At 50.0% G+C, this 26,475-nt stretch overlaps 2 protein-coding genes across 4 annotated transcripts in view; one reads left to right on the top strand and one right to left on the bottom strand.

The window, feature by feature from the left end:
• LOC138239463 (hemicentin-2-like) lies at window positions 1-20,735 on the top strand. The gene is made up of 13 exons (XM_069191669.1): window positions 1-64; window positions 5,956-6,294; window positions 7,365-7,649; window positions 9,310-9,624; window positions 10,737-11,015; window positions 13,196-13,510; window positions 14,365-14,640; window positions 16,108-16,455; window positions 16,843-16,935; window positions 17,166-17,190; window positions 17,737-17,767; window positions 18,088-18,180; window positions 18,768-20,735. Exons 1-13 carry the CDS (start codon window positions 1-3, stop codon window positions 19,005-19,007), a joined length of 2,703 nt encoding a protein of 900 aa, XP_069047770.1. The 3' UTR covers window positions 19,008-20,735.
• The window catches only part of cabz01076234.2, a 16,566-nt gene continuing 7,732 nt past the window's right edge, over window positions 17,642-26,475 (bottom strand). For all 3 annotated transcript variants that reach the window (XM_069191415.1, XM_069191416.1, XM_069191417.1), the window contains 6 exons: window positions 25,853-25,957; window positions 25,085-25,126; window positions 24,750-24,776; window positions 24,282-24,308; window positions 23,143-23,689; window positions 17,642-18,148 (listed from right to left, as the gene is read on the bottom strand). In XM_069191415.1, the coding sequence (XP_069047516.1) occupies window positions 23,157-23,689; window positions 24,282-24,308; window positions 24,750-24,776; window positions 25,085-25,126; window positions 25,853-25,957 (734 nt within the window). In that variant the 3' untranslated portion in view covers window positions 17,642-18,148; window positions 23,143-23,156. The remainder of the gene's footprint in view (window positions 18,149-23,142; window positions 23,690-24,281; window positions 24,309-24,749; window positions 24,777-25,084; window positions 25,127-25,852; window positions 25,958-26,475) is intronic.

Consider the following 26,475-nt stretch of genomic DNA (forward strand, 5'->3'; position numbering starts at 1 on the left):
ATGGCGCCAGGCTGGACAGGAATCGTGTTCGTGGCCCTGTGCCTCCTGTGGCACCTGTGTTCAGGTAAGGAAACGGCACTGGCGGCTCAGAGACACTGGGGCTCGATCGTTGTGAGTCTACCAGGCAGAGCTTGTGTCTCTTGTAACGGAACTGTCTGAGACAAACAGGCAGTGTGTGTGTGAGTGAATATGTGTGTCTGTGTGTGTGCGCGTTTGGCTGTGTGTGTGCGAGTTTGTGAGTTTGACAGTGTATACACGTGCGTGTGGATGTGAGTGTGTACATGAGTGCAAGTCGGAGTTTGAGAGTGTGTGCGCGCATGAGAGTGTGTGTGCGGTCCTGACAGTGCGCGGGGCTGCAGTGTTCTGAATTGAGATGTGTGTGTGAGCTGTACCCCGTCCTGGCTTGGTGCAGTTCATGTCCGTCCGCAGGGATGGGGGCAGTCTGTGCTCTTTCGGGGCGCTGGCAGGTTTCAGGGTCCCTCCCCCGGCCCCCTCAGCCGAGCCGTTGACACAAAAGCAGAACCTGAGGTGGAGTGGAGGCGAGGAGAAATTCGATTGACTAATCTCTGCCTTGCGACATGAGCTGAGGGAGCAGCTCATGTCCCACCGTGCATCAGGACAGCCCCGAAATCACGCAAGAGCCGGAGCTGTCTTACAGGACACTCCTGGTGGGACCCCGACACCCCGAATCCTGCTCTGAGCCCACAGAGAGGAAGGCGCTCCTTTCCTCACGTGATCAGAGAGCTCAGAGGTGGCTGTGCTCTTGGGGTGAGTCTACACACCGGGGGGTCCCCAGTGTCTTTTGCTGAAGGAGTTCGATGTCTCTGCACAGGAGAGGCGGATTAGGCTGGAGGGCAGGTGCTCAGCTCAGGTGGCCTCTGTTCTCCAGCACTCTCTTTTCTCCATGTGCTACACGGGCCCAGGCGGCCATAGAGGGGACTATTCAAAACTGGAGTTCCAATCTATGAGGTTGCACCCCTAAACCTACTGTCATTGGGGTCAGCATTAATGGGCTGATTTGAACTGAACTACCGTTTCCCGAAAACAGAACTGAACTAAAAACCTCACAAAAGCTCTTTTGAGAGCATAATTCTATTTAAGAGTGTGTCTCTTGACAGAACAGAAGTTTACAGGTTCAGGATATTACATGCTGTTGGCTCTGTTTTGATGAATTGATCATGAGTGTCAGTGACTCACTTGAATCACTCTTGCATTTCTCTTATAACTTTGAGAATTTGCTGCAGTGATTAATGGTTTCCTTTGGTGCTACTTTGGTAGAATATTAAAGCAGACTTGCAGATTTTACAGATTACGTGTGCAATTCTGTAGTATATTGACGTACCAACCCGTTAGGAATGCTAAATGATTATAAAAGTGTTTCAGTGTTGTAGGATAAAGCTTTTGCAGGGTAACTAAGTAGCACAAAGAATGAACTGTCATGTTTATAAATGTCAGTCCATCTGCTACAAAAGAGATTGTGTTTCAGTGCTGGTTTGAATTTGTGAAATAAGTTATCAGATTTGGTGCTGCTCGGTAAAGAAAGATGTGCAGATGTTAATGTTAATCCCTGGAACCCACACGCAGTGCTGCTTGTGCAGTGAGATGTTAAGGAAGATGAGAGGGGTTTTCCTGCACTGTGATCAAAACAGCGTGACAACTCACAGCTGTGCACAGCACAACACTCCCCCTGCTGGAAAAGACAGGTCACTAACAGAACAGACCTGTTACAATAGGGGCTACAGTCCCAGTACAGTAGAACAGTCCTGTTACAATAGGAGCTACAGTCCAGTACAGGAGACCAGTCCTGTTACAATAGGGGCTACAGTCCCAGTACAGGAGAACAGTCCTGTTACAATAGGAGCTACAGTCCAGTACAGTAGAACAGTCCCGTTACAATAGGAGCTACAGTCCAGTACAGTAGAACAGTCCCGTTACAATAGGAGCTACAGTCCAGTACAGTAGAACAGTCCCGTTACAATAGGAGCTACAGTCCCAGTACAGGAGAACAGTCCCGTTACAATAGGAGCTACAGTCCCAGTACAGGAGAACAGTCCTGTTACAATAGGAGCTACAGTCCCAGTACAGTAGAACAGTCCAGTTACAACAGGGGCTACAGTCCCAGTACAATAGAACAGTCCAGTTACAATAGGAGCTACAGTCCCAGTACAGTACAGTAGAACAGTCCAGTTACAACAGGAGCTACAGTCCCAGTACAGTACTGGTAGAATGTGTTCTGTCTTTACTTTTTCTGGACAGATGATTTTTTCTTTGATTTTAAGCCAAACTCGTGACTCTTCTCTCTTTACTAATTGTATGGAGTGACCGAGCTCCTCTCTGTACCACACAATGATCCCACCAGAGTCTCTGCCCCGGGTGATTTGGGGTTTTTTGACAGAGGGCACCGTGATCTCCTTGTATCCAAGTCTCCCCGACACCATGTCTCCTGTAGGATCATGATGTCTGTCTCCTTTACACTTTTGATGAACTCAGGATCAGTGCTGATGAGCCCAGACCCTGAATGTTCCACATGCTGTTTGATAGTGATCTCACTGTGTGCATTTGAATATTCCTTGCAGTTGTTATTGTTCTCTGGAACTGTACCACATTTGTGTTGTACATACAGTATACATCATCAACAAAAACAGAGTATTGTGCTGGATGTGTGTCTTTCGCTGTGGGAGATGGTGGTTCAGCTCATAAGCCGGGTGCAGATGAGGTTCAGGAGGTGCCGGATTTCTCCCAGCTCCAAACCGCTCGGATCCGCTGGGGTCCGTTTGGGGTGCGGGGGGGTGCAGTGGGTGTGGTGTTTGCTACGGTGGGGGTACTGGGTAGGAGGGAGTTGGCGGTGGGGGTTGTAGGGGTGTCAGGTTGTGTGGAGGTGGGTGTTGTGTGTTCTGGGCCTCAGGGCTGTTCTGTTGCAGTCAGGGCTGCAGTGAGAAGCAGTGAGTTTCCTCAGCTGGTCTTTGAGGGTCTTGCTTGTCCTCTCAGCGAGCTGCAGCTCCTCTCTCAGCTCCGCTACTACCGACTGCAGCTTACTGTTGTCCTGCAGCAGCTCTTCCATCTGTGCCCTGAGCTGTTGGTTGGAGGTTTTGCATTCATTCCTGTATTTGCATGGAGATCCGTAGAAACATCCTCCATGTGCAGAGAAAAACACCTAACAACGGGTGCAGGGCCGAATTAGGCCAGTACCCACTATTGATAAACATACAGAAGAGAGTAATAAAGTATTGGCTACACCTAAAAAACAGAAAGCAAAATTCCTACCACCACAAAGCCCTGCTGAGCCAAAAGAGATTTGCCTGCCTCTTTGCTGATGCCTCTTTTCGTGATATTTGGAAACGTCTTGCACAAAGATGTGTACCAGGCATTCGGATGCTCAGTTAATAATAATAATAATAATAATAATAATAATAATCATCATCATCATCATCATCATCATCATCATCATCATCATCATCATCATCATCATCATCATAATTGCTTACACTTATGTAGCGCTTTTCTACACACTCCACTCAAAGCTAATGGGGACTCCCCTCCACCACCAGTGTGCAGCCCCACCTGGATGATGCGCCAGAACGCTCCCCACACACCAGCTCTCAGTGGGGAGGAGAGCAGAGTGATGAAGCCAGTTCATAGATGGGGATTATTAGGAGGCCATGATTGGTGAGGGCCAATGGGAAATTTGGCCAGGACACTGGGGTTAAAAGAAGAGCAGGTTGGTTTTAATTTGTTTTTCCCCGATAAGGGCCTCTGGGTTTTCTCTCAGCAATTTGTCCTGGTGAAGATTCCTGGCCTGAGCGCTTTTCGTCTCCTCAGGATGCTGGAGTACTGTGCTGGGGGGGGGGCAGGGCTGGCACAGGGAGCTGTCTTCTGCTATGTATTCATGTTTGAGCTTCGTTTGAATACAGTCAGCCCAAGTGAGAAGAGCAAACAGAAGCCAGCCTAAGGGAGTTTTGAATACAGTTAACCCAGTTGTTGCTTGGGCACTAGTTGTTTAACTTTTTTGCTTACACTTATATAGCGCTTTTCTGTATAGAAAATATAGGCTCACACCTGCTGTCCCCAAAGAAGTAAAAAAGGTCTATAGATAGTTACTTAAACTAAAAACTGTATGTTAAGTCTTGCTAGTAGCCATATCACTCTGCAGCCCACTGAAGCTCAGCAGGTGTGAGCCTGGTCAGTACCTGGATGGGAGACCTCCTGGGAAAAACTAAGGTTGCTGCTGGAAGAGGTGTTAGTGGGGGCAGCAGGGGGTGCTCACCCTGCGGTCCATGTGGTCCATGTGCCGTCCTTCATGTGGGTCCTAATGCCCCAGTGTAGTGACGGGGACACTATACTGTAAACAGGCGCCGTCCTTCAGATGAGACGTAAAACCGAGGTCCTGACTCTCTGTGGTCATTAAAAATCCCAGGGTGTTTCTTGAAAAGAGTAGGGGTGTAACCCCGGTGTCCTGGACAAATGTCCCATAGGCCCTTACCAATCATGGCCTCCTAATAATCCCCCTCTCTGAACTGGCTTCATCACTCTGCTCTCCTACCCACTGAAAGCTGGTGTGTGGTGAGAGTACTGGTGCACTATGGGTTGCTGTTGCATCATCCAGGTGTTGCTGCACATTGGTGGTGGTGGAGGGGATCCCCATTACCTGTAAAGTGCTTTGAGTGGAGTGTCCAGAAAAAGAACTATATACAGTAAGTAATAATAATAATAATAATAATTAACTTTATTTTATATAGCGCCTTTAAAGGTGGCTTCTCAATGCGCTTTACAGGATGACAACAACAATAAATAAGAAGAATACACAAGATAAAACACAATTACAATATACAGAGGAGACCGTGGATGGTGGTACTTAGAAAAGCAGAGGGGCGAAGAGTTTTTCTGAAGTAAAGGCTTTTCTGAAGAAGAGGGGTTTGAGTCTGGATTTGAAGGAGTTTAGAAAAGGTGACTCTCTGATATCCTTGGGAGAGAGTTCCACAGCTTGGGGGCATAACAGGAGAGTTATGTGTAAGCAATTATTATTATTATTATTATTATTATTATTATTATTATTATTATTATTATTATTATTATTATTATTACAGACATTTACAACAAAGATATATCATAAAATATGTACATATACTGTAAACATATGGAGCATTATTGGGAGACAGACTCACTGTTCCTCAGGCAGTGACAGGAGATCACATACTGGGCTGTCAGTTCAGCTGAGTTCCTTCCTCCATCTCCCAGCAGGATTGGGAACTGACAGGTGTGGAAGTGCTGGGGATTAGATCAGTAAAGTTGGTGAAGAATGTCTAATCCCAGAATATCTGTCACAGTGCAGCAGGAAGTGCACCTCTGTCTCTATTTCTCCCCGCTGGCAGTGGGAGTACAGCCTGTCCTCTCTGGACAGCCAGGTCTGTCTGTGTCCAGTTTCTATGGCCAGGCTGTGGTCACTGAGCCTGTCCTCTCTGGACAGCCAGGTCTGCCTGTGTCCAGTTTCTATGGCCAGGCTGTGTCACTGAGCCTGTACTTCCTCAGGGTCTGTTTCTTTTCCCTCTTTCTTATCTTGGTCAAATATTCGGCTAGTGTGTATTGTCTGTTTAGGGTTCTGTAGCATTCCAGTCTATGTTGTGTTTGTGTGTGTGTCCCAGTGTGTGAGATATTGCTATTTGATCTGTGCTGTGATGTGGTTGAGTCTGAGTTGTGGTGCTCTAGCAGTGCTGTCCTGAGGCTGGCTGGTGTCGGTGTGGCTCAGGTCAGTGAGCCTCAGGACCAGCTGGCTCAGGGGGCTCTGTTTTGGACTCAGCTCTTGGCTCAGCAGGGCTTTGTGGTGGTAGGAATTTTGGTCTCTGTTTTTTAGGTGTAGCCAATACTTTAATACTCTCTTCTGTATGTTTATCAATAGTGGGTACTGGCCTAATTCAGCCGTGCACTCTGCACCCTGTCTCTCTCTCTATGTCTCTGTAGGGGTCAGTCCAGAGGTCAAAGTGTTTCAGCCCCAGTCCTCGGTCACTGCGGACGCAGGAGACAGTGTCACTCTGAACTGTAATGTGTCCCGTCAGGCACTGGGACCAGTGAAGTGGTCCAGAGGAACAGGGCCTCAGAAACAACAACTAGACATCAAACCTGCTGAGACTCCCGGTCATATCTCCTGGGCTATAGCACATCTCCTAACAGAAAACGACAAGTCCATCGTGATCTCAGAGCTGTCACTCAGAGACTCTGGGGTCTATTACTGTGAGTGGTACAGACCCAGTCAGAATCAGCCCAACGCGTCCGGATCAGGAACCACACTGACCGTCAGAGGTGAGTGGAGACAGTCAGGACAGGGTGTGTGTGAGTGAGTGTGATGTTCAGAGTCACAGACACACACGCCCCAGTCCCTTTTTGTGTGTGTAGTGTTCAGAGTCACAGACACACACTCTCCAGTCCCTCTGCGTGTGTGAATTGTTCAGAGTCACAGACACACACGACCCAGTCCTTGTGTGTGTGTGTGTGTGTAGTGTTCAGAGTCACAGACACACACGCCCTAGTCCCTCTGTGTGTGTGTAGTGTTCAGTCACAGACACACACGCCCGTCCCTCTGTGTGTGTGTAGTGTTCAGAGTCACAGACACACACGCCCCAGTCCCTGTGTGTGTAGTGTTCAGAGTCACAGACACACACGCTGCAGTCCCTGTGTGTGTGTAGTATTCAGAGTCACAGACACACACGCCCCAGTCCCTCTGTGTGTGTGAATTGTTCAGAGTCACAGACACACACGACCCAGTCCTTGTGTGTGTGTGTGTAGTGTTCAGAGTCACAGACACACACGCCCCAGTCCCTGTGTGTGTAGTGTTCAGAGTCACAGACACACACGCCCCAGTCCCTCTGTGTGTGTGAATTGTTCAGAGTCACAGACACACACAACCCAGTCCTTGTGTGCGTGTGTAGTGTTCCGAGTCTCAGACACACACGCCCCAGTGTGTGTAGTGTTCAGAGAGGCACCAGTGCCTGTGTCCTAACACATGCTGCTGTCCCACGTTACCCTGGGAGAACTGCAGGACTAGCATCAACTCCAGAGCACGAGAACTGCAGGAATTGGGTAGAATGAATGCTTTTACATTGCTTAATCCCACTAACAGGATTCAATCCTGGGAGTGTGTGCTCTTCTGCATGGGGGCTGGGTGTCTTTCTGCCCAAAGTCTATGAGCTAAAGTGAGCTCTTAATATTGTTCTGACTTATGTACAGTACACTGATACAGCCCAGTCAGTGTGGTTTATTTACAGAGACTCAGCCCAAACCTTAATGTTCATGTATATTCATGTCTATTGAGAAATTGTACAGGTGCTGATGGTTGAAGCCTAGAGACGCAGTATTTTCTCCATTCCTCACAGGAAAGCCCATCATCACTCCCCCAGCTGAGAGAGCCAGCCTAGGAGAGAGGGTGACCCTGTCCTGTGAGTCCGAGGGGGCTGGGAACACTCCTCTGAGCTGGGACAGAGACGGACAGTCACAGACTGGAGTCCAGGAGAGACATCTGACTGACAGGAGCAGGAGCTCTCTGACCCTGACTGCTGCCCCCAGCTTCATCACCTCCACAGTGCGCTGTCTGATCCCACCAGCCACAGGCAAAGACACACCAGTGTCCACTGCACTCCAGCTCCGAGACTTCATCACAGGTCAGTATACAGACCACTGTCCGCTGTCCACAACCTCACAACCTCAGAGATATCATCACAGGTCAGTATACAGACCACTGCCCACTGTCCACAACCTCACACATCATCACAGTCAGTATACAGACCACTGCCCACTGTCCACAACCTCACACATCATCACAGGTCAGTATACAGACCGCTGTCCACTGTCCACAACCTCACACATCATCACTGGTCAGTATACAGACCACTGTCCACTGTCCACAACCTCAGACATCATCACTGGTCAGTATACAGACCACTGTCCACTGTCCACAACCTCACACATCATCACAGGTCAGTATACAGACCGCTGTCCACTGTCCACAACCTCACAACCTCAGAGATATCATCACAAGTCAGTATACAGACCACTGCCCACTGTCCACAACCTCACACATCATCACAGGTCAGTATACAGACCGCTGTCCACTGTCCACAACCTCAGACATCATCACTGGTCAGTATACAGACCACTGTCCACTGTCCACAACCTCACACATCATCACTGGTCAGTATACAGACCACTGTCCACTGTCCACAACCTCACACATCATCACAGGTCAGTATACAGACCACTGTCCGCTGTCCACAACCTCACAACCTCAGACATCACCACAGGTCAGTATACAGATTGTCCACAACCTCACACATCATCACTCGTCAGTATACAGACCACTGTCCACTGTCCACAACCTCACACATCACCAAAGGTCAGTATACAGACCACTGTCCACTGTCCACAACCTCACACATCATCACTCGTCAGTATACAGACCACTGTCCACTGTCCACAACCTCACACATCACCAAAGGTCAGTATACAGACCACTGTCCACTGTCCACAACCTCACAACCTCAGAGATATCATCACAGGTCAGTATACAGACCACTGTCCACTGTCCACAACCTCACAACCTCAGAGATATCATCACAGGTCAGTATACAGACCACTGTCCACTGTCCACAACCTCGCACATCATCACAGGTCAGTACTGTATACAGACCACTGTCCACTGTCCACAACCTCACACATCATCACAGGTCAGTATACAGACCACTGCTCACTGTCCACATCCTCACACATCATCACAGTCAGTATACTGACCACTGTCCGCAGTCCACAACCTCAGACATCATCATCAGGTCAGTATACAGAACTGTACACTACCAGTATTATCCTACAGAACAATACTGTACAAAAGGCACCGGTCTCTGTTCTAGAGTACAGTGAAGCTCAAACAGTATGAAGTGTTCAGTAATAACAGTGCAGACAGCCCCTCTCCTGCTGTTGGAAACTCAGCTCAACTTCAGCTCACAGTGCAGTATCCAGGACTCACTGTAGACAGAGCCTCACTATTATTCAACTCTGACAGCGGCTCTGCAGCCTCTCCCTCAGTGTTCAGGCCTCACATCTGCTCTGCTGCCTCTCCTTCAGTGTTCAGGCCTCACATCTGCTCTGCTGCCTCTCCTTCAGTGTTCAGGCCTCACATCTGCTCTGCTGCCTCTCCCTCAGTGTTCAGGTCTCGCAGGGGCTCTGCTGTCTCTCCCTCTGTGTTCAGCTCTGACAGCTGCTCTGTTGTCTCTCCCTCACTGTTCAAGTCTAACAAAAGGCTTGTCTGTCTCTTCCCTGTCTTCCCAGTTCCTCCTGCAGTGAAGGTCACTGGGCAGACCCAGCTGGTCCTGGGTCAGTCTGCCAGCCTCACCTGCCAGCTCTCCGGCTTCTACCCTGCCAGCTGGACCCTGCAGTGGCTCCTCAATGACAAGACTCTGGGCCCCCAGGCTGGCACACAGATCTCCAGGACTGAACCCCAGCCCAGTGAGGAGGGCACCTTCACACAGTCCAGCCTGGTCCAGCTCACAGGCAGCCTGGAGCTCAGGGCAGCAGCGCTGGTCTGCCAGGCGGAGTTCGAAGGCAAACACAGCGAGAGAGACTCCATCACACTGAGGGTCAGAGGTCAGTGTGTTACTGTGTGTCTGTACTGACCCTGAGAGAGACTGTCACATTGAGGGTCAGAGGTCAGTGTGTTACTGTGTGTGTCTGTACTGACCCTGAGAGACACTGTCACACTGAGGGTCAGAGGTCAGTGTGTTACTGTGTGTCTGTACTGACCCTGAGAGACACTGTCACACTGAGGGTCAGAGGTCAGTGTGTTACTGTGTGTCTGTACTGACCCTGAGAGACACTGTCACACTGAGGGTCAGAGGTTAGTGTGTTACTGTGTGTCCGTACTGACCCTGAGAAAGACACTGTCACACTGAGGGTCAGAGGTCAGTGTGTTACTGTGTGTCTGTACTGACCCTGAGAGACACTGTCACACTGAGGGTCAGAGGTCAGTGTGTTACTGTGTGTCTGTACTGACCCTGAGAAAGACAGTGTCACACTGAGGGTCAGAGGTCAATGTGTTACTGTGTGTGTCTGTACTGACCCTGAGAGACACTGTCACACTGAGGGTCAGAGGTCAGTGTGTTACTGTGTGTGTCTGTACTGACCCTGAGAGACACTGTCACACTGAGGGTCAGAGGTCAGTGTGTTACTGTGTGTCTGTACTGACCCTGAGAGACACTGTCACACTGAGGGTCAGAGGTCAGTGTGTTACTGTGTGTCTGTACTGACCCTGAGAGACACTGTCACACTGAGGGTCAGAGGTCAGTGTGTTACTGTGTGTCTGTACTGACCCTGAGAGACACTGTCACACTGGGGGTCAGAGGTCAGTGTGTTACTGTGTGTCTGTACTGACCCTGAGAGACACTGTCACACTGAGGGTCAGAGGTCAGTGTGTTACTGTGGGTCTGTACTGACCCTGAGAGACACTGTCACACTGAGGGTCAGAGGTCAGTGTGTTACTGTGTGTCTGTAGTGACCCTGAGAGACACTGTCACACTGAGGGTCAGAGGTCAGTGTGTTACTGTGTGTCTGTACTGACCCTGAGAGACACTGTCACACTGAGGGTCAGAGGTCAGTGTGTTACTGTGTGTCTGTACTGACCCTGAGAGAGACTGTCACACTGAGGGTCAAAGGTGAGAGTTCACAGGACAGTGATGTTCACTTATCTCTGTCTCCACCAGGGTCTCCTCACATTACAGCCCCAGAGAAGAGGGTGAAGGCAGGAGATGACCTGACTCTGAGCTGTGAGTCTGTGGGCGACACTGACACCCCCCTGTCCTGGAGGGTAGGAATGAAGAACATGTCTGGGGAACAGAGCCACCTTCCCTCTTCATCTTTCCAGGGAACCTCAAGCAGTCTGACACTGAGGGCTGACAAGAGCTTCATCAGGGAAACTGTGTTCTGTGAAATTCCTGAGACTGACTTGTCTGCATCCCTGAGACTGGAGTCCGTTCTCACAGGTACTACAGCACTGTACTGTCTGACTGGAGTCTGTTCTCACTACAGCACTGTACTGTCTGTCAGACTGGAGTCTGTTCTCACTACAGCACTGTACTGTCTGTCTGAGACTGGACTCTGTTCTCACTACAGCACTGTACTGTCTGTCTGAGACTGGAGTCTGTTCTCACTACAGCACTGTACTGTCTGTCTGAGACTGGAGTCTGTTCTCACTACAGCACTGTACTGTCTGTCAGACTGGAGTCTGTTCTCACTACAGCACTGTACTGTCTGTCTGAGACTGGACTCTGTTCTCACTACAGCACTGTACTGTCTGTCTGAGACTGGAGTCTGTTCTCACTACAGCACTGTACTGTCTGTCTGAGACTGGAGTCTGTTCTCACTACAGCACTGTACTGTCTGTCTGAGACTGGAGTCTGTTCTCACTACAGCACTGTACTGTCTGTCAGACTGGAGTCTGTTCTCACTACAGCACTGTACTGTCTGTCTGAGACTGGAGTCTGTTCTCACTACAACACTGTACTGTCTGTCTGAGACTGGAGTCTGTTCTCACTACAACACTGTACTGTCTGTCTGAGACTGGAGTCTGTTCTAACAGGACTACGACACTCTGCTGTCTGTCTGAGACTGGAGTCTGTTCTCACTACAGCACTGTACTGTCTGTCTGAGACTGGAGTCTGTTCTCACTACAGCACTGTACTGTCTGTCTGAGACTGGAGTCTGTTCTCACTACAGCACTGTACTGTCTGTCAGACTGGAGTCTGTTCTCACTACAGCACTGTACTGTCTGTCTGAGACTGGAGTCTGTTCTCACTACAACACTGTACTGTCTGTCTGAGACTGGAGTCTGTTCTCACTACAACACTGTACTGTCTGTCTGAGACTGGAGTCTGTTCTAACAGGACTACAACACTCTGCTGTCTGTCTGAGACTGGAGTCTGTTCTCACTACAGCACTGTACTGTCTGTCAGACTGGAGTCTGTTCTCACAGGTACTACAGCACTGTACTGTCTGCCTGAGACTGGAGTCTGTTCTCACTACAGCACTGTACTGTCTGTCTGAGACTGGAGTCTGTTCTCACTACAGCACTGTACTGTCTGTCTGAGACTGGAGTCTGTTCTCACTACAGCACTGTACTGTCTGTCAGACTGGAGTCTGTTCTCACTACAGCACTGTACTGTCTGTCAGACTGGAGTCTGTTCACTCTCCAGCACTGTACTGTCAATTTTCAATTCAATTCAATTCAAGGTGCTTTATTAGCATGACCGATGGGTACAATCAGTGTTGCCAAAGCAAATGAAAGTGATGATATTTACATTAAACAAAACAAAAAATAGAAGTAAAATAAAATCTTCAGACATTTACAACAAAGACATATTATAAAATATTGACATATTCTGTAGGCGGCTGGAGCATTATTGGGAGACAGGCTCACTGTTCCTCAGGCTGTGACAGGAGATCACAAACTGGGCTGCCAGATCAACTGAGTTCCCTCCTCCCTCTCCTAGTACAATTGGGACCCGTTGTGATTCTGGCAGGTGTGGGAACTCTGGGATTAGATTTCTGAATTTTGGGAAGAATGTTTCTCTAATCCCAGAGTATCTGTCACAGTGCAGTAGGAAGTGCATCTCTGTCTCTATTGCTCCCCGCTGGCAGTGGGAGCACAGCCTGTCCTCTCTGGACAGTCAGGTCTGTCTGTGTCGCCCAGTTTCTATGGCCAGGCTGTGGTCACTGAGCCTGTACTGTCTGTCTAAGATTGGAGTCTGTTCTCACTACAACACTGTACTGTCTGTCTGAGACTGGAGTCTGTTCTCACTACAGCACTGTACTGTCTATCTGACACTGGAGTCTGTTCTCACTACAGCACTGTACTGTCTTTCTGAGACTGGAGTCTGTTCTCACTACAGCACTGGACTGTCTGTCTGAGACTGGAGTCTGTTCTCACTACAGCACTGTACTGTCTGTCTGAGACTGGAGTCTGTTCTCACTACAGCACTGTACTGTCTGTCTCAGACTGGAGTCTGTTCTCACTACAACACTGTACTGTCTGTCTGAGACTGGAGTCTGTTCTCACTACAGCACTGTACTGTCTGTCTGTCTGAGACTGGAGTCTGTTCTCACTACAGCACTGTACTGTCTAGTCTCTGACAGCAGCTTGTCTGTCTCTTCCCTGTCTTCCCAGTTCCTCCTGCAGTGAAGGTCACTGGGCAGACCCAGCTGGTTCTGGGTCAGTCTGCCAGCCTCACCTGCCAGCTCTCCGGCTTCTACCCTGCCAGCTGGACCCTGCAGTGGCTCCTCAATGACAAGACTCTGGGCCCCCAGGCTGGCAAACAGATCTCCAGGACTGAACCCCAGCCCAGTGAGGAGGGCACCTTCACACAGTCCAGCCTGGTCCAGCTCACAGGCATCCTGGAGCTCAGGGCAGCAGCGCTGGTCTGCCAGGCGGAGTTCAAAGGCAAACACACTGTGAGAGACTCCATCACACTGAGGGTCAGAGGTCAGTGTGTTACTGTGTGTCTGTACTGACCCTGAGAGACACTGTCACACTGAGGGTCAGAGGTCAGTGTGTTACTGTGTGTCTGTACTGACCCTGAGAGACACTGTCACACTGAGGGTCAGAGGTCAGTGTGTTACTGTGTGTCTGTACTGACCCTGAGAGACACTGTCACACTGAGGGTCAGAGGTCAGTGTGTTACTGTGTGTCTGTACTGACCCTGAGAGACACTGTCACACTGGGGGTCAGAGGTCAGTGTGTTACTGTGTGTCTGTACTGACCCTGAGAGACACTGTAACACTGAGGGTCAGAGGTCAGTGTGTTACTGTGGGTCTGTACTGACCCTGAGAGACACTGTCACACTGAGGGTCAGAGGTCAGTGTGTTACTGTGTGTCTGTACTGACCCTGAGAGACACTGTCACACTGAGGGTCAGAGGTCAGTGTGTTACTGTGTGTCTGTACTGACCCTGAGAGACACTGTCACACTGGGGGTCAGAGGTCAGTGTGTTACTGTGTGTCTGTACTGACCCTGAGAGACACTGTCACACTGAGGGTCAGAGGTCAGTGTGTTACTGTGGGTCTGTACTGACCCTGAGAGACACTGTCACACTGAGGGTCAGAGGTCAGTGTGTTACTGTGTGTCTGTAGTGACCCTGAGAGACACTGTCACACTGAGGGTCAGAGGTCAGTGTGTTACTGTGTGTCTGTACTGACCCTGAGAGACACTGTCACACTGAGGGTCAGAGGTCAGTGTGTTACTGTGTGTCTGTACTGACCCTGAGAGAGACTGTCACACTGAGGGTCAAAGGTGAGAGTTCACAGGACAGTGATGTTCACTTATCTCTGTCTCCACCAGGGTCTCCTCACATTACAGCCCCAGAGAAGAGGGTGAAGGCAGATGACCTGACTCTGAGCTGTGAGTCTGTGGGCGACACTGACACCCCCCTGTCCTGGAGGGTAGGAATGAAGAACATGTCTGGGGAACAGAGCCACCTTCCCTCTTCATCTTTCCAGGGAACCTCCAGCAGTCTGACACTGAGGGCTGACAAGAGCTTCATCAGGGAAACTGTGTTCTGTGAAATTCCTGAGACTAACTTGTCTGCATCCCTGAGACTGGAGTCCGTTCTCACAGGTACTACAGCACTGTACTGTCTGACTGGAGTCTGTTCTCACTACAGCACTGTACTGTCTGTCAGACTGGAGTCTGTTCTCACTACAGCACTGTACTGTCTGTCAGACTGGAGTCTGTTCTCACTACAGCACTGTACTGTCTGTCTGAGACTGGAGTCTGTTCTCACTACAGCACTGTACTGTCTGTCTGAGACTGGACTCTGTTCTCACTACAGCACTGTACTGTCTGTCTGAGACTGGAGTCTGTTCTCACTACAGCACTGTACTGTCTGTCAGACTGGAGTCTGTTCTCACTACAGCACTGTACTGTCTGTCTGAGACTGGAGTCTGTTCTCACTACAGCACTGTACTGTCTGTCTGAGACTGGAGTCTGTTCTCACTACAGCACTGTACTGTCTGTCTGAGACTGGAGTCTGTTCTAACAGGACTACAACACTCTGCTGTCTGTCTGAGACTGGAGTCTGTTCTCACTACAGCACTGTACTGTCTGTCAGACTGGAGTCTGTTCTCACAGGTACTACAACACTGTACTGTCTGTCTGAGACTGGAGTCTGTTCTCACTACAGCACTGTACTGTCTCTCTGAGACTGGAGTCTGTTCTCACTACAGCACTGTACTGTCTGTCAGACTGGAGTCTGTTCTCACTACAGCACTGTACTGTCTGTCTGAGACTGGAGTCTGTTCTCACTACAGCACTGTACTGTCTGTCAGACTGGAGTCTGTTCTCACTACAACACTGTACTGTCTGTCAGACTGGAGTCTGTTCTCACTACAACACTGTACTGTCTGTCTGAGACTGGAGTCTGTTCTCACTACAGCACTGTACTGTCTGTCAGACTGGAGTCTGTTCTCACTACAGCACTGTACTGTCTGTCTGAGACTGGAGTCTGTTCTCACTACAGCACTGTACTCTCTGTCTGAGACTGGAGTCTGTTCTCACTACAACACTGTACTGTCTGTCAGACTGGAGTCTGTTCTCACTACAACACTGTACTGTCTGTCTGAGACTGGAGTCTGTTCTCACTACAGCACTGTACTGTCTGTCAGACTGGAGTCTGTTCTCACTACAGCACTGTACTGTCTGTCTGAGACTGGAGTCTGTTCTCACTACAGCACTGTACTCTCTGTCTGAGACTGGAGTCTGTTCTCACTACAACACTGTACTGTCTGTCAGACTGGAGTCTGTTCTCACTACAACACTGTACTGTCTGTCTGAGACTGGACTCTGTTCTCACTACAGCACTGTACTGTCTGTCTGAGACTGGAGTCTGTTCTCACTACAGCACTGTACTGTCTGTCAGACTGGAGTCTGTTCTCACTACAACACTGTACTGTCTGTCTGAGACTGGAGTCTGTTCTCACTACAACACTGTACTGTCTGTCTGAGACTGGAGTCTGTTCTCACAGGACTATAGCTCACGTTGACCTTCTGACCTTCCTAATTTTCTTGTCTCTCTCTCTGTTGCAGTTGTCCCCACAGTGAAGATCAAGTCTCAAAATGAGCTGTTTCTTAACCAGACTGTCAACATCTCCTGTCTTGTTTCTGGCTTCTTTCCCCATAATGTCTCTGTGTCTTGGGAGCCCATGACACTCTCCAGAACTCCAGTGCAGGACCAGAACTGCACAAAGATCCAGAACCAGGATGGGACCTACACTGCCGAGCTCTGGGCCTGGTTCCTTTTCACTGAAGAGCTCAATGGCTCGGCAGTGTCCTGTGTGTCCATTTATGAGCAACTGTGGAGACAGAGTGACAACATCACACTGAGAGAGAGAAAGAGGCCGGAGAATATTCCAGACACTAGACAGCAGGATGAGGGTAAGGGAAGCACAGGGAAGTGGAGTGATGGCTGGAGTTGAGAAATGTCCAGGTTGTACCGAGTGTGAACTAAAGATGACCTGAGTGTGGGGCGTCCAGGGCTATGGCTGCAGTAAAGTGTCTCTGTCCCACAGGGTCCTACTCCTTTGAGCTGTAAAGATGACTTGAGTGTTGGGCATCCAGGGCTGTGCTTGCACTAACATTGTCTCTGTCCTGCAGGGTCCTATTTCTTTGAGTTGTAAAGATGACCTGAGTGTGGGGTGCCCAGGGCTGTGCCTGCAGTAAAGTGTCTCTGTCCTGCAGGGTCCTATTCCTGTGAGCTGTAAAGATGACCTGAGTATGGGGTGTCCAGGGCTGTGCCTGCAGTAAAGTGTCTCTGTCTTTCAGGGCCCTCTACTGTCCTTCTGTACGCTGGTGTGGCCTGCGGCATAATTCTGTTCCTAGTGACCGTGGCACTTCTGATGTACTGCAAACGCAGAGGTAATAGTTACTAACATGAGACTGTTGCAAAAGCAAGACAGTGCAACACTCTCACCAAAAATATCAATTGAAAGTGGCACAAGAATTTCCTCTCTTGTCTAAGGAGATACTGTGCTGCAGAAAAGGACAGATTTAATTGAAACAATGGATGTCAGTAAATACAGTATAATTATTAACACTGAGGAGGATGGTGAATGTTCAAGGCTGACAGCTGTGTCTTCTCTTTCCAGGGGAGCAGCACAAGCCTGAGGACAGGTACGGTACGAGACAGAGACAGCAGGTCTCATTGTGGCATGCTGGGACTGTGCACCAATATCATTATTTCCACAGAAGAATTTTGATTTCCCAGCATGCCCAGTACTTGACAGTGAGGAAAACAGCTTCTCTCTGAGCTCAGAGTGGGCAGACACCTTCAACATGCGAGTTAGCAGAACACGAACACCCACTCCCACAGGCTCCCCTGACTGCCAACCTCCACTCTTGCTTTCTCCTCTGACCTCCGACCTCCGACCCCCATTCTCTCTCTCACCCCTGACCCCCGACCCCCTGTCTCTCTCCTCTGAACCCCGACCCCCCATCTCTCTCCTCTGACCCCTGACCCCCTCCCTGTCTCTCTCCCCTGACCCCTGACCCCCACTCACTTTCCAAGAAAGGGAACAAGATTCTCAAATGAACGAAGAATTGAAAAAGCAACAGAGAAGTGTAGTATTGGGAATGTGTATTTTATTAAGACACTCTGTATTTAGACAGCATGGGGATGACACACACTGACCTGTCGTCTGCCTGTCTCTGTCCTCACAGTTCACCAGCTGACGGTGGAGCAGTGCTGCGCGTAAGTCCCCCTGTCACACAGTCACAGACTGTCACACACAAGTGCTCCTGTCCCTCGTCAGGACACGGGTCAGTTCGTCTCCACCTGTAGGCGGGACGCACCTGATCTGAATACTCCTCTCAGTCCTGGGGTGACGGTGCTGTGACACCTGTCAGACACTCAGGAGAGATCCTGAGACAGCATGGCAGACATGACATGACGGGGACAGCGTTCGGCTCTCCTCGTCAATCCCAGAGCCCCGTCCCCTCTCCAGTGGGTGACCCTCTGCTCTTCCACTGAGCTGCTCCAGGATCTCCTGTTGTTTGCTTCTTCCCCTGCAGGAGCCCGAGATCACCTACGCAGCTCTGGACATGAAGAAACTGAAGCCCAAAGCAGCGCCCCCTGCAGGACAGGACAGAACAGGACAAGGAGAGGTGAGTAATCACTGTTGAGATGCTCTCCGTGATTGTGACACTTTTTACATCACTGTGTGCATTTTAAACTACAATGAAAGTAAAATATACACAGCAACTTTTAAAACCTCCAATTTGTTCTGCGATTCAGAATCAGGCAACAAAGCTCCCAGCGATGTGTTGTGGCTCTATGACATTGTAAATAAGCAGGCTTGTGAATACACTTCTTTTAATCCAACAGACATATTGCTCTGAGCTCAAGTCGAGTCGATTTTGCCAACAAATACTACTTACATGTCAACTCTGCATGCAGAACAAGTTGGGACATTTCTGGAGTGAAATGTCAGTTGCACAACCTGTATTTATTCACTCCATCACATTACATTAGTCATTACAGTGACTAGTGAGCAGGAAGGGCTGCTTCACATTGCAATTTGTGGGAACTCGAGTGTGAGTTTGCGACAACACGTTGACTTACAGTAGTTTCTCAAAGTTCACGATCTCGTGCATAATTCCGAAATTGTCAAATGTCAAATAATTTATTTAGTTTAAATAAGCAGTCTGGGAAACTGGGACTGCAGTTGCCTCTTTCATTTCTTGCCCTGCAGGACCCTACGGAGGTCACCTACGCCGCTCTGGACTTGAAGAGGCTGCCGAAGCCCAGAGCAGCGCCCCCTGCTGGTGAGGAGAGCACCGTGTATGCAGAGGTGAAGGGGGCACGAGGGAGGAAAGCTATCTCCGAGCCCAGGACCCCCCCTGCGTCTCTGGCCAGCGAGAGCACCGAGTATGCTAGCATCAACTTCAGGAGGAAGACCCGGAGAGGACAGGACTCAGTCCTGTACTACTGACACACACTGTCCACCTGCCCTCCTGTGAATGGCTGTAAATGACTGTGCTGTACTAGTATATTTCCAGGTGTTTTGTTTTTTCAGCTGCTTATCAGTATATTTTTTTAGACCCTTTTGGATTACATGACTATGTGTAAATATCTGAAGAAATCAGTCTGTCCGGAGAGTCACGAGTGCAGGGGGAGATTGTGTTAGCAGACTGTTGCAAGAGTGGTCCAGCAGGGCGGCGCCGTGCCTGTCTGTGTGTCTGCAGACAGGAAGTGACGTCACTGGGGTGTGTTAGCCGCTCTCTCCCAGCGACCTGCCCCACCCGCAGAGGGACAGCTGTGGACTGACCCCTGGCTTCCTGGGGCCTGACCCCCTTTCGTTACGGCGCGGCCTGAAGATTTGCAAGAGCTGGTCAAACCAGTGTCCCGAGAGTGACAGGGAGGGCTCATGGATAAGCTCTGCAGACACGAGGCCAAGAATGTCTCCCCCTAGTGGCAGGGTCCTGCCTGAGGATCCCCGAGGGCCAGAAAGGGCTTCATATAATCGAGCAGAACCAGCAGGGTCCAGGAGGCCCGGTCGCCAACGGTCTGTCTGTGTGCGTGAGGTGAAAAGGACAGGCGCCCCTCCCCCAAGACCTCCGGGTCAGAGGTCGGTGCCGAGAATCGCCCTGAAAGGAAACGCTTGTTTTAAATGAATGTGAGTGATAGTTTTATGCAAAGTGGCTTCCAGGCCCAGGCTAGAGAGGTGAAACGATCACCAGGCCTTTGTTGCAGGCTAGTTAAGGTACAGTAGCACGAGAGCAAGAAAGAGTTGTTCTCTCCTCTTTCTGTCTCTGTTCGTTTCCCCTGGCTAAGCTCTCTGTATAGCCACATAACAGAAGATACGATTCTCTCAGCTCCCCCCTCACCCAGCAACAGGATGCCATTCCGTTCCTGCCTTTCTAAAAATGTCTTGTTTTCTTTAATAATTCGTAGCTATTCGCAGTCTGCATGTTGAGAATTACAAGTACATACTGTTACATACAATTACAATGCTTTTGAGATCATCAAAGTGTTGTATAAATAACTGATAAAAACAATCATAGGTACAACAATCAATGTGAAGAGGCACAGCCTCCATTCTGCACCCATGTTTTGGACCTGCAACCTCTCAGTTCTGAATCCAGAGCCCTGATCACCACTCCACACTGTTCCACAATGGCCTACTGAGAGAGCTACAACAGCTGTATCCCCTGTCCCAAGATCTGAACCTGCAACCTCAGTTTTGAGTCCATCTGCCTCTTTTTGTAAAGTCTGATAACTATAAGTTCTTGTTATTTGAAAATGTGATTAATCTAGAAATCAATAAAATGATCAGCAATTCCTCAGGGCAGTAAGATGCTGATCAATAAGACGCGTTTACTCTGTACAGTCATTAAGCACCCCTCTTCCTCTCAGCCAAATTGTGCTGTCTCTCTCTCCCTGGCTCAAAGCTTCTTGATGCATTTTTACGATATTGGAAAAAGAATGGTATAAAACGACTATGAATGCTTGAATTATAAAGCACTTTAAATGCTCTTTGCTTTGTAAAATGTACATAATTTATTGTTTAAATTTAATTAATTTTGTAAATTACTGTACTGGGACTGTAGCTCCTATTGCAAACAGGACTGTTCTATAACTGGTTATGAATTGTCTCCTGCCATTTTTAACATTTCTGATACTTTCATAATCTTGTGAAATAAAACCAGATGTTAATTGAGTGGTTGTGAACTCATTTCAAGTGAAGAAAAGCAGCACACACACTTGCAGGTAGAGAGAAGACTCTTCCTAATGATTATTCCTGTTTCTCGTGCCCTAAACTCTTATGCCTCTTCTATGCTAATTCTATTTCATGCAATGTGTAAGATCCTAGGCCCAGGGGATTAAGTGTAGTGTCTGAACCCCTCCTGCCTCTCCTCTGCCATCTCACATCTGCAAACACCTTCTGCCAACAGGACAGGGGGAGCTGGTTTGCTTTAAAATAAAGTCAAGTCTAGGAAATACCTGTTGCAAGACACCTGAGCTGTTGATCACTGCAGCAGGAAAACGAAACCAATTTGTCCATAGACAAGATTGTGTGGTTTTTGATTTATGGCAGTTGCAATTGGCTTAAACCCACCCACACTAGAGCCCAGAACCACACTCAAGACAGGCACTGGTCTTTTCCTACAGCTCCCTCTTGTGGAACCAAGGGGAACCGACAGCCTTGGCTAACCACCCATGAATCAAGATGCATAAATGCATAATTTTAGTAAAATATAAAAACCCCATAATAACATTGCAGGAGCTGGTCATTTGCACCAGATCACAAGGAAACACCCACACTGGAGCATACAACCAGCTACACATACAGTACCTCAGTCAGACAAGCAGCTTGTCACGGAGATATGACAAGCTCTTTCAAAGCCAGTGAAGGAGCTCTTTCAAAATCAACCCTCGCAAGACTCTAGATTCAAACATTTCTATGACCAAATTGATTTTATTTAGCACCTTTAGAAGTTGCTTCTCAAAGTGCTTTACTGTAAGAAAAAAAGCACACAATGAGAGAAGACAGCAGAATGACTTAATTACAATAAGGGTTTGGAATACAGCAGGAAAGCAAAAGGGCAGACTGAGAACTAATTAAATAAAAGCCCTTTTCTAAAGAAGGCGCCTAGTCTTGATCTGAAAGTGCTCAGGTATGGAGACTCTCTGATATCCCTGGGGATAGAATTCCACAGCTTTGGGGCATAACAGGAGAAGGCTCCATCATCCAAAGTATGTAATCAAATCAAAATAAAATCAAAGTTTATTTATCAATTGCACAACAATACAGCGTGCAGCAGTAGTTGCTGGCAATGAAATGTCTGTAGACAGGCTTGTGGGGACAGAGGGGAGACCAGCATGGTCAACACAACGACTGAGTCAGGTCAGCACGCGGGTGAGTATCTGGGTCGGGCCAGCATGCCAGCTTGGTCAACACAACGACTGAGTCAGGTCAGCACGCGGGTCAGTATCTGGGTCGGGCCAGCACGCCAGCTTGGTCAACACAACGACTGACTCAGGTCAGCACACGGGTCAGAATCTGGGTCGGGCCAGCACGCCAGCTTGGTCAACACAACGACTGAGTCAGGTCAGCACGCGGGTCAGTATCTGGGTCGGGCCAGCACGCCAGCTAGGTCAACACAACGACTGAGTCAGGTCAGCACACAGGTTGGGTCAGTACGTGCGCAGGGCACACATGCGAGTCAGGTCAGCACGTGCACAGGGCACACATGCGAGTCAGGTCAGCAGCACAAGGGTCCCATACACAGGAGCAGCACTGCTGTCCCAAATCGGGAGGCGGCTCACTCCCGGCTCACTCCCCGCTCACTCGCGGTTCAGTCCCTGCTCACTCCCCGCTCACTCACGGTTCAGTCCCTGCTCACTCCCCGCTCACTCACGGTTCAGTCCCTGCTCACTCCCCACTCACTCCTGGTTCAGACCTTGCTCACTTCCCGCTCACTCCCGGCTCAGTCCCTGCTCACTCCCCACTCACTTGCGGTTCAGTCCCCGCGGTTCAGTCCCTGCTCACTCCCCGCTCACTCCCGGTTCAGTCCCTGCTCACTCCCCACTCACTCGCGGTTCAGTCCCTGCTCACTCCCCGCTCACTCCCGGCTCAGTCCCTGCTCACTCCCCACTCACTTGCGGTTCAGTCCCCGCGGTTCAGTCCCTGCTCACTCCCTGCTCACTCCCGGTTCAGTCCCTGCTCACTCCCCACTCACTTGCGGTTCAGTCCCCGCGGTTCAGTCCCTGTTCACTCCCCGCTCACTCCCGGTTCAGTCCCTGCTCACTCCCCACTCACTCCCGGTTCAGTCCCTGCTCACTCCCCACTCACTCGCGGTTCAGTCCCTGCTCACTCCCCGCTCACTCCCGGCTCAGTCCCTGCTCACTCCCCACTCACTTGCGGTTCAGTCCCCGCGGTTCAGTCCCTGCTCACTCCCCGCTCACTCCCGGTTCAGTCCCTGCTCACTCCCCACTCACTCCCGGTTCAGTCCCTGCTCACTCCCCACTCACTTGCGGTTCAGTCCTTGCTCACTCCCCACTCACTTGCAGTTCAGTCCCTGCTCACTCCCCGGTCACTCGCGGTTCAGTCCCCGCTCACTCACGGTTCATTCCTGGTTCAGTCCCGGTTCAGGGGGCAGATGCTCAGAGGGTTCTTGTCACCGGTGCCCGGGTTGAACAGGGGGTAGAGCTTCTCCTGCTGCTCCAGGTGGAACGTGAAGATCCGGCTTCTGCTCTCGGCGTTGAAGAAGCTCAGCTGGCCGCCCTCGCGGTCCAGAAACACCCCCAGCTTCGCGGGCCTCAGCTCGGCAGGTAACGGGACCGGGGGGTCGGTGCTGGCCCGGAAACCGCCCTGCGCGTCCGACACCAGGAGCCAGAAGCCAGTGCGAGGAGAACAGGTCGACTCCTGCTTCTCCCAGGCCGACTCCGCCATCACGCCCACCCACCAGGACTGCTTCTGCTCCAGGCACACCTCCCAGTACTGCCGGCCCGAGGAGAAGCCCTCGCAGCCCAGGACACAGGTGTGGTGGCGGAACCGCCTAGGACTGTCGGGCCGGGCCGGGTCAGGATCCAGCGCGTCCCGGACTTTCTTCCCATCAGGGGTCAGCTTCAGGAGGGGGTGTGCCGTCTTCAGATCCAGCGTCACGTCCACTGGGGGGGAGCAGAACAAACACTGGTCTCCATCATCGCAGCAGATCGGACACCACAGACCACGAGACACAAGACGGGTCACAGACAGGAGGAGGCTGCTCGGCTCGTCTGGCCCGTCTGATACTCAGTAGCTCATTGGTCCCGGGATCTCAGCCGGCTGCTTCTTGAAAGGAGCCAGGATATTGGCTTTAACAGAATGGCTGGAGCGGCGTGTTCCACACTCCCACCACCCTTTGTGTCAAGAAGTGCCTCCTGCTCGGTTTGAAAACACACTCCGATAGAGAAAAGGACCAGAAGTTTTCTGGAGACAGGATTCAGCAGCAGGATCCGTGGACACACAGATGAGTCCAAGCATAGGTTGAGGGCAGGTATCTGAGGTCCAATAAAGATGTCCTAACAGATTTGTGGGGGTCTGAAACAGGAGGCACGTCTTTACACAGAGAGTTGTAGGGGTCTGGGACAAGCTGCCCAGCCATGTTGGGACTCTTGGAACAACTAGCTATTTAATCACAAACAGGGAAGATGGGTCGAAGAGCCTCCTCTCAGTGGGAACTGGGCTTATAGGTGTGAAGAAAAGAAAGAAGGAAATTACCTGCAGCGTCGATCATTCTGCCCCATTCTGCAGGAGAGAGAAGAGAAGGACATTATTCTGGTGGACATGACAAGACTCATCAATCTGCCTTCATGAGGGCACTGGCCAATCTGAGAATCAATATCAATCAGATCTGCTTCACAAGGCTTCCCCCCTGCCCTGCCAGTGTTATCTTACTGGGGTGGATACCTGAAGTCTCAACATTTTTACTCAAAGCTTGAGTGCTCACAATGATCACTTCTATGCCTTAAGCATAGAAACAAAAACAAAAAAAAACACTTCTGACTGCACGAATATTCGCTGTCTTTGCATGGCAAACCTGGCGGTGGTCGGAGGTACACAGTAACCTTGACCAGCCACAGCACACTCATGGGAATCCCGAGGTGCCCCCTTGCGACGGGGAGACACCCGAGGAGCCCTGAGCCCGCTGCACCCTGTACTGACTCTCGTCTGCAGGTTCATACTCACCACCGAGAAGCTGCTCTTTCTCAGTCTCTGAAAGAAAGCAGAGCACCAATATAACTACCAAGATTGACAATTTCTGACCATGATACCCTTGTTTATTCAAAACCAATCTTTTCTTAAATAACCAAAGGGGATTATATATAAGAGTACACAGTGTACTCAGTACTCAGTGAGACAGCAGCACACTGTACAGCCCGTCAGTGTGACAGCAGCACACCGTACAGCCCGTCGGGGAGACAGCAGCACACAGTACAGCCCGTCAGTGTGACAGCAGTATGCTGACCAGACTAGAAGACAATAAAGAACACAGTCTTCAACTCGGAGTATTGTTTACTCACCTTTTCCTGCAGTTTTATCAGTCGGGGAGTGATGTTTTTGATCTGAAAACAGAGAAACGCTATCAGTCTGAGTGATCACTGCCCACTCACAAGCAGGCTGTGACGCAGGATGAGAGGGTGTGTGGATTCTGGGACAGAATGTGGAAGGACTGGGAGAAGATTGGGTAAAACCGGGAATTGCTTTACCAGACACGCTCCTCCTGGTAAAGTCTCCTGATTTTGTTTTGTCATGTTGGCACATCATGATCAACAGGGGGCATGAAGATTAGATCTTGGGTCCACATGGGATTTCTGCTGGGACACCAGTGGCCTCCCCCCTTGAAAGACATGCTGGCTGGAGGGTGTGGCCGGATCCCCTTTCGTGGTCGCATGGTGTTGGAGTAACAACACGATCCAGCCCCTGCATCAGCCACTTCTCTCACTCTGATCACCCCTTCTGGAGTGACTTGTACCATGATCCACACACCCAGACTCTCACTCTGATGACCCCATCTGGAGTGACTTGTACAATGATCCACACACCCAGAGTCTCACTCTGATCACCCCTTCCGGAGTGACTTGTACCATGATCCACACACCCAGACTCCCACTCTGATGACCCCATCTGGAGTGACTTGTACCATGATCCACACACCCAGAGTATCACTCTGATCACCCCGTCTGGAGTGACTTGTAACCTGATCCACTGAAGTACTGTAGATTGTACAAAGTGTCTTACAGAAAGTAATCCCGACAGAGCTTGAAGAATTGAAACACAAAGATATTCACCTTTCCAGTGTTTCCAGATGAACAGGGCAGCAGAAATCACAAGGAGCAGCATCAGGACCAAGAGAGTGATGAAGGCTATTCTCCAGTCAGCTGAACGACTATCCTCTGTTGGAGATAGAGAGGTTAACACAGACACACTGACTGGACACTCCAGTACATTAACACTGCACTGAGAGAGAGGGGTTAATACAGTCCAGACACACTGACTGGACACTCCAGTACATTAACACTGCACTGAGAGAGAGGGGTTAATACAGTCCAGACACACCGACTGGGCACTACAGTACATTAACACTGCACTGAGAGAGAGGGGTTAATACAGTCCAGACACACCAACTGGACACTCCAGTACATTAACACTGCACTGAGAGAGAGGGGTTAATACAGTCCAGACACACTGACTGGACACTCCAGTACATTAACACTGCACTGAGAGAGAGGGGTTAATACAGTCCAGACACACTGACTGGACACTACAGGACATTAACACTGCACTGAGAGAGAGGGGTTAATACAGCACAGACACACTGACTGGACACTACAGGACATTAACACTGCACTGAGAGAGAGGGGTTAATACAGTCCAGACACACTGACTGGACACTCCAGTACATTAACACTGC

This window comes from Lepisosteus oculatus, chromosome 6, assembly GCF_040954835.1.
Source record: "Lepisosteus oculatus isolate fLepOcu1 chromosome 6, fLepOcu1.hap2, whole genome shotgun sequence".
Lineage (NCBI taxonomy): Eukaryota > Metazoa > Chordata > Actinopteri > Semionotiformes > Lepisosteidae > Lepisosteus > Lepisosteus oculatus.

Excerpts from the sequence above, each read along its gene's own strand:
- LOC138239463 (XM_069191669.1), top strand. The coding sequence starts at position 1 with ATGGCGCCAGGCTGGACAGGAATCGTGTTCGTGGCCCTGTGCCTCCTG. Across the intron at positions 11,016-13,195 it reads ACTGGAGTCCGTTCTCACAG|TTCCTCCTGCAGTGAAGGTC; the intron begins GTACTACAGCAC and ends CTGTCTTCCCAG. Across the intron at positions 17,768-18,087 it reads ACGGTGGAGCAGTGCTGCGC|GAGCCCGAGATCACCTACGC; the intron begins GTAAGTCCCCCT and ends CTTCCCCTGCAG.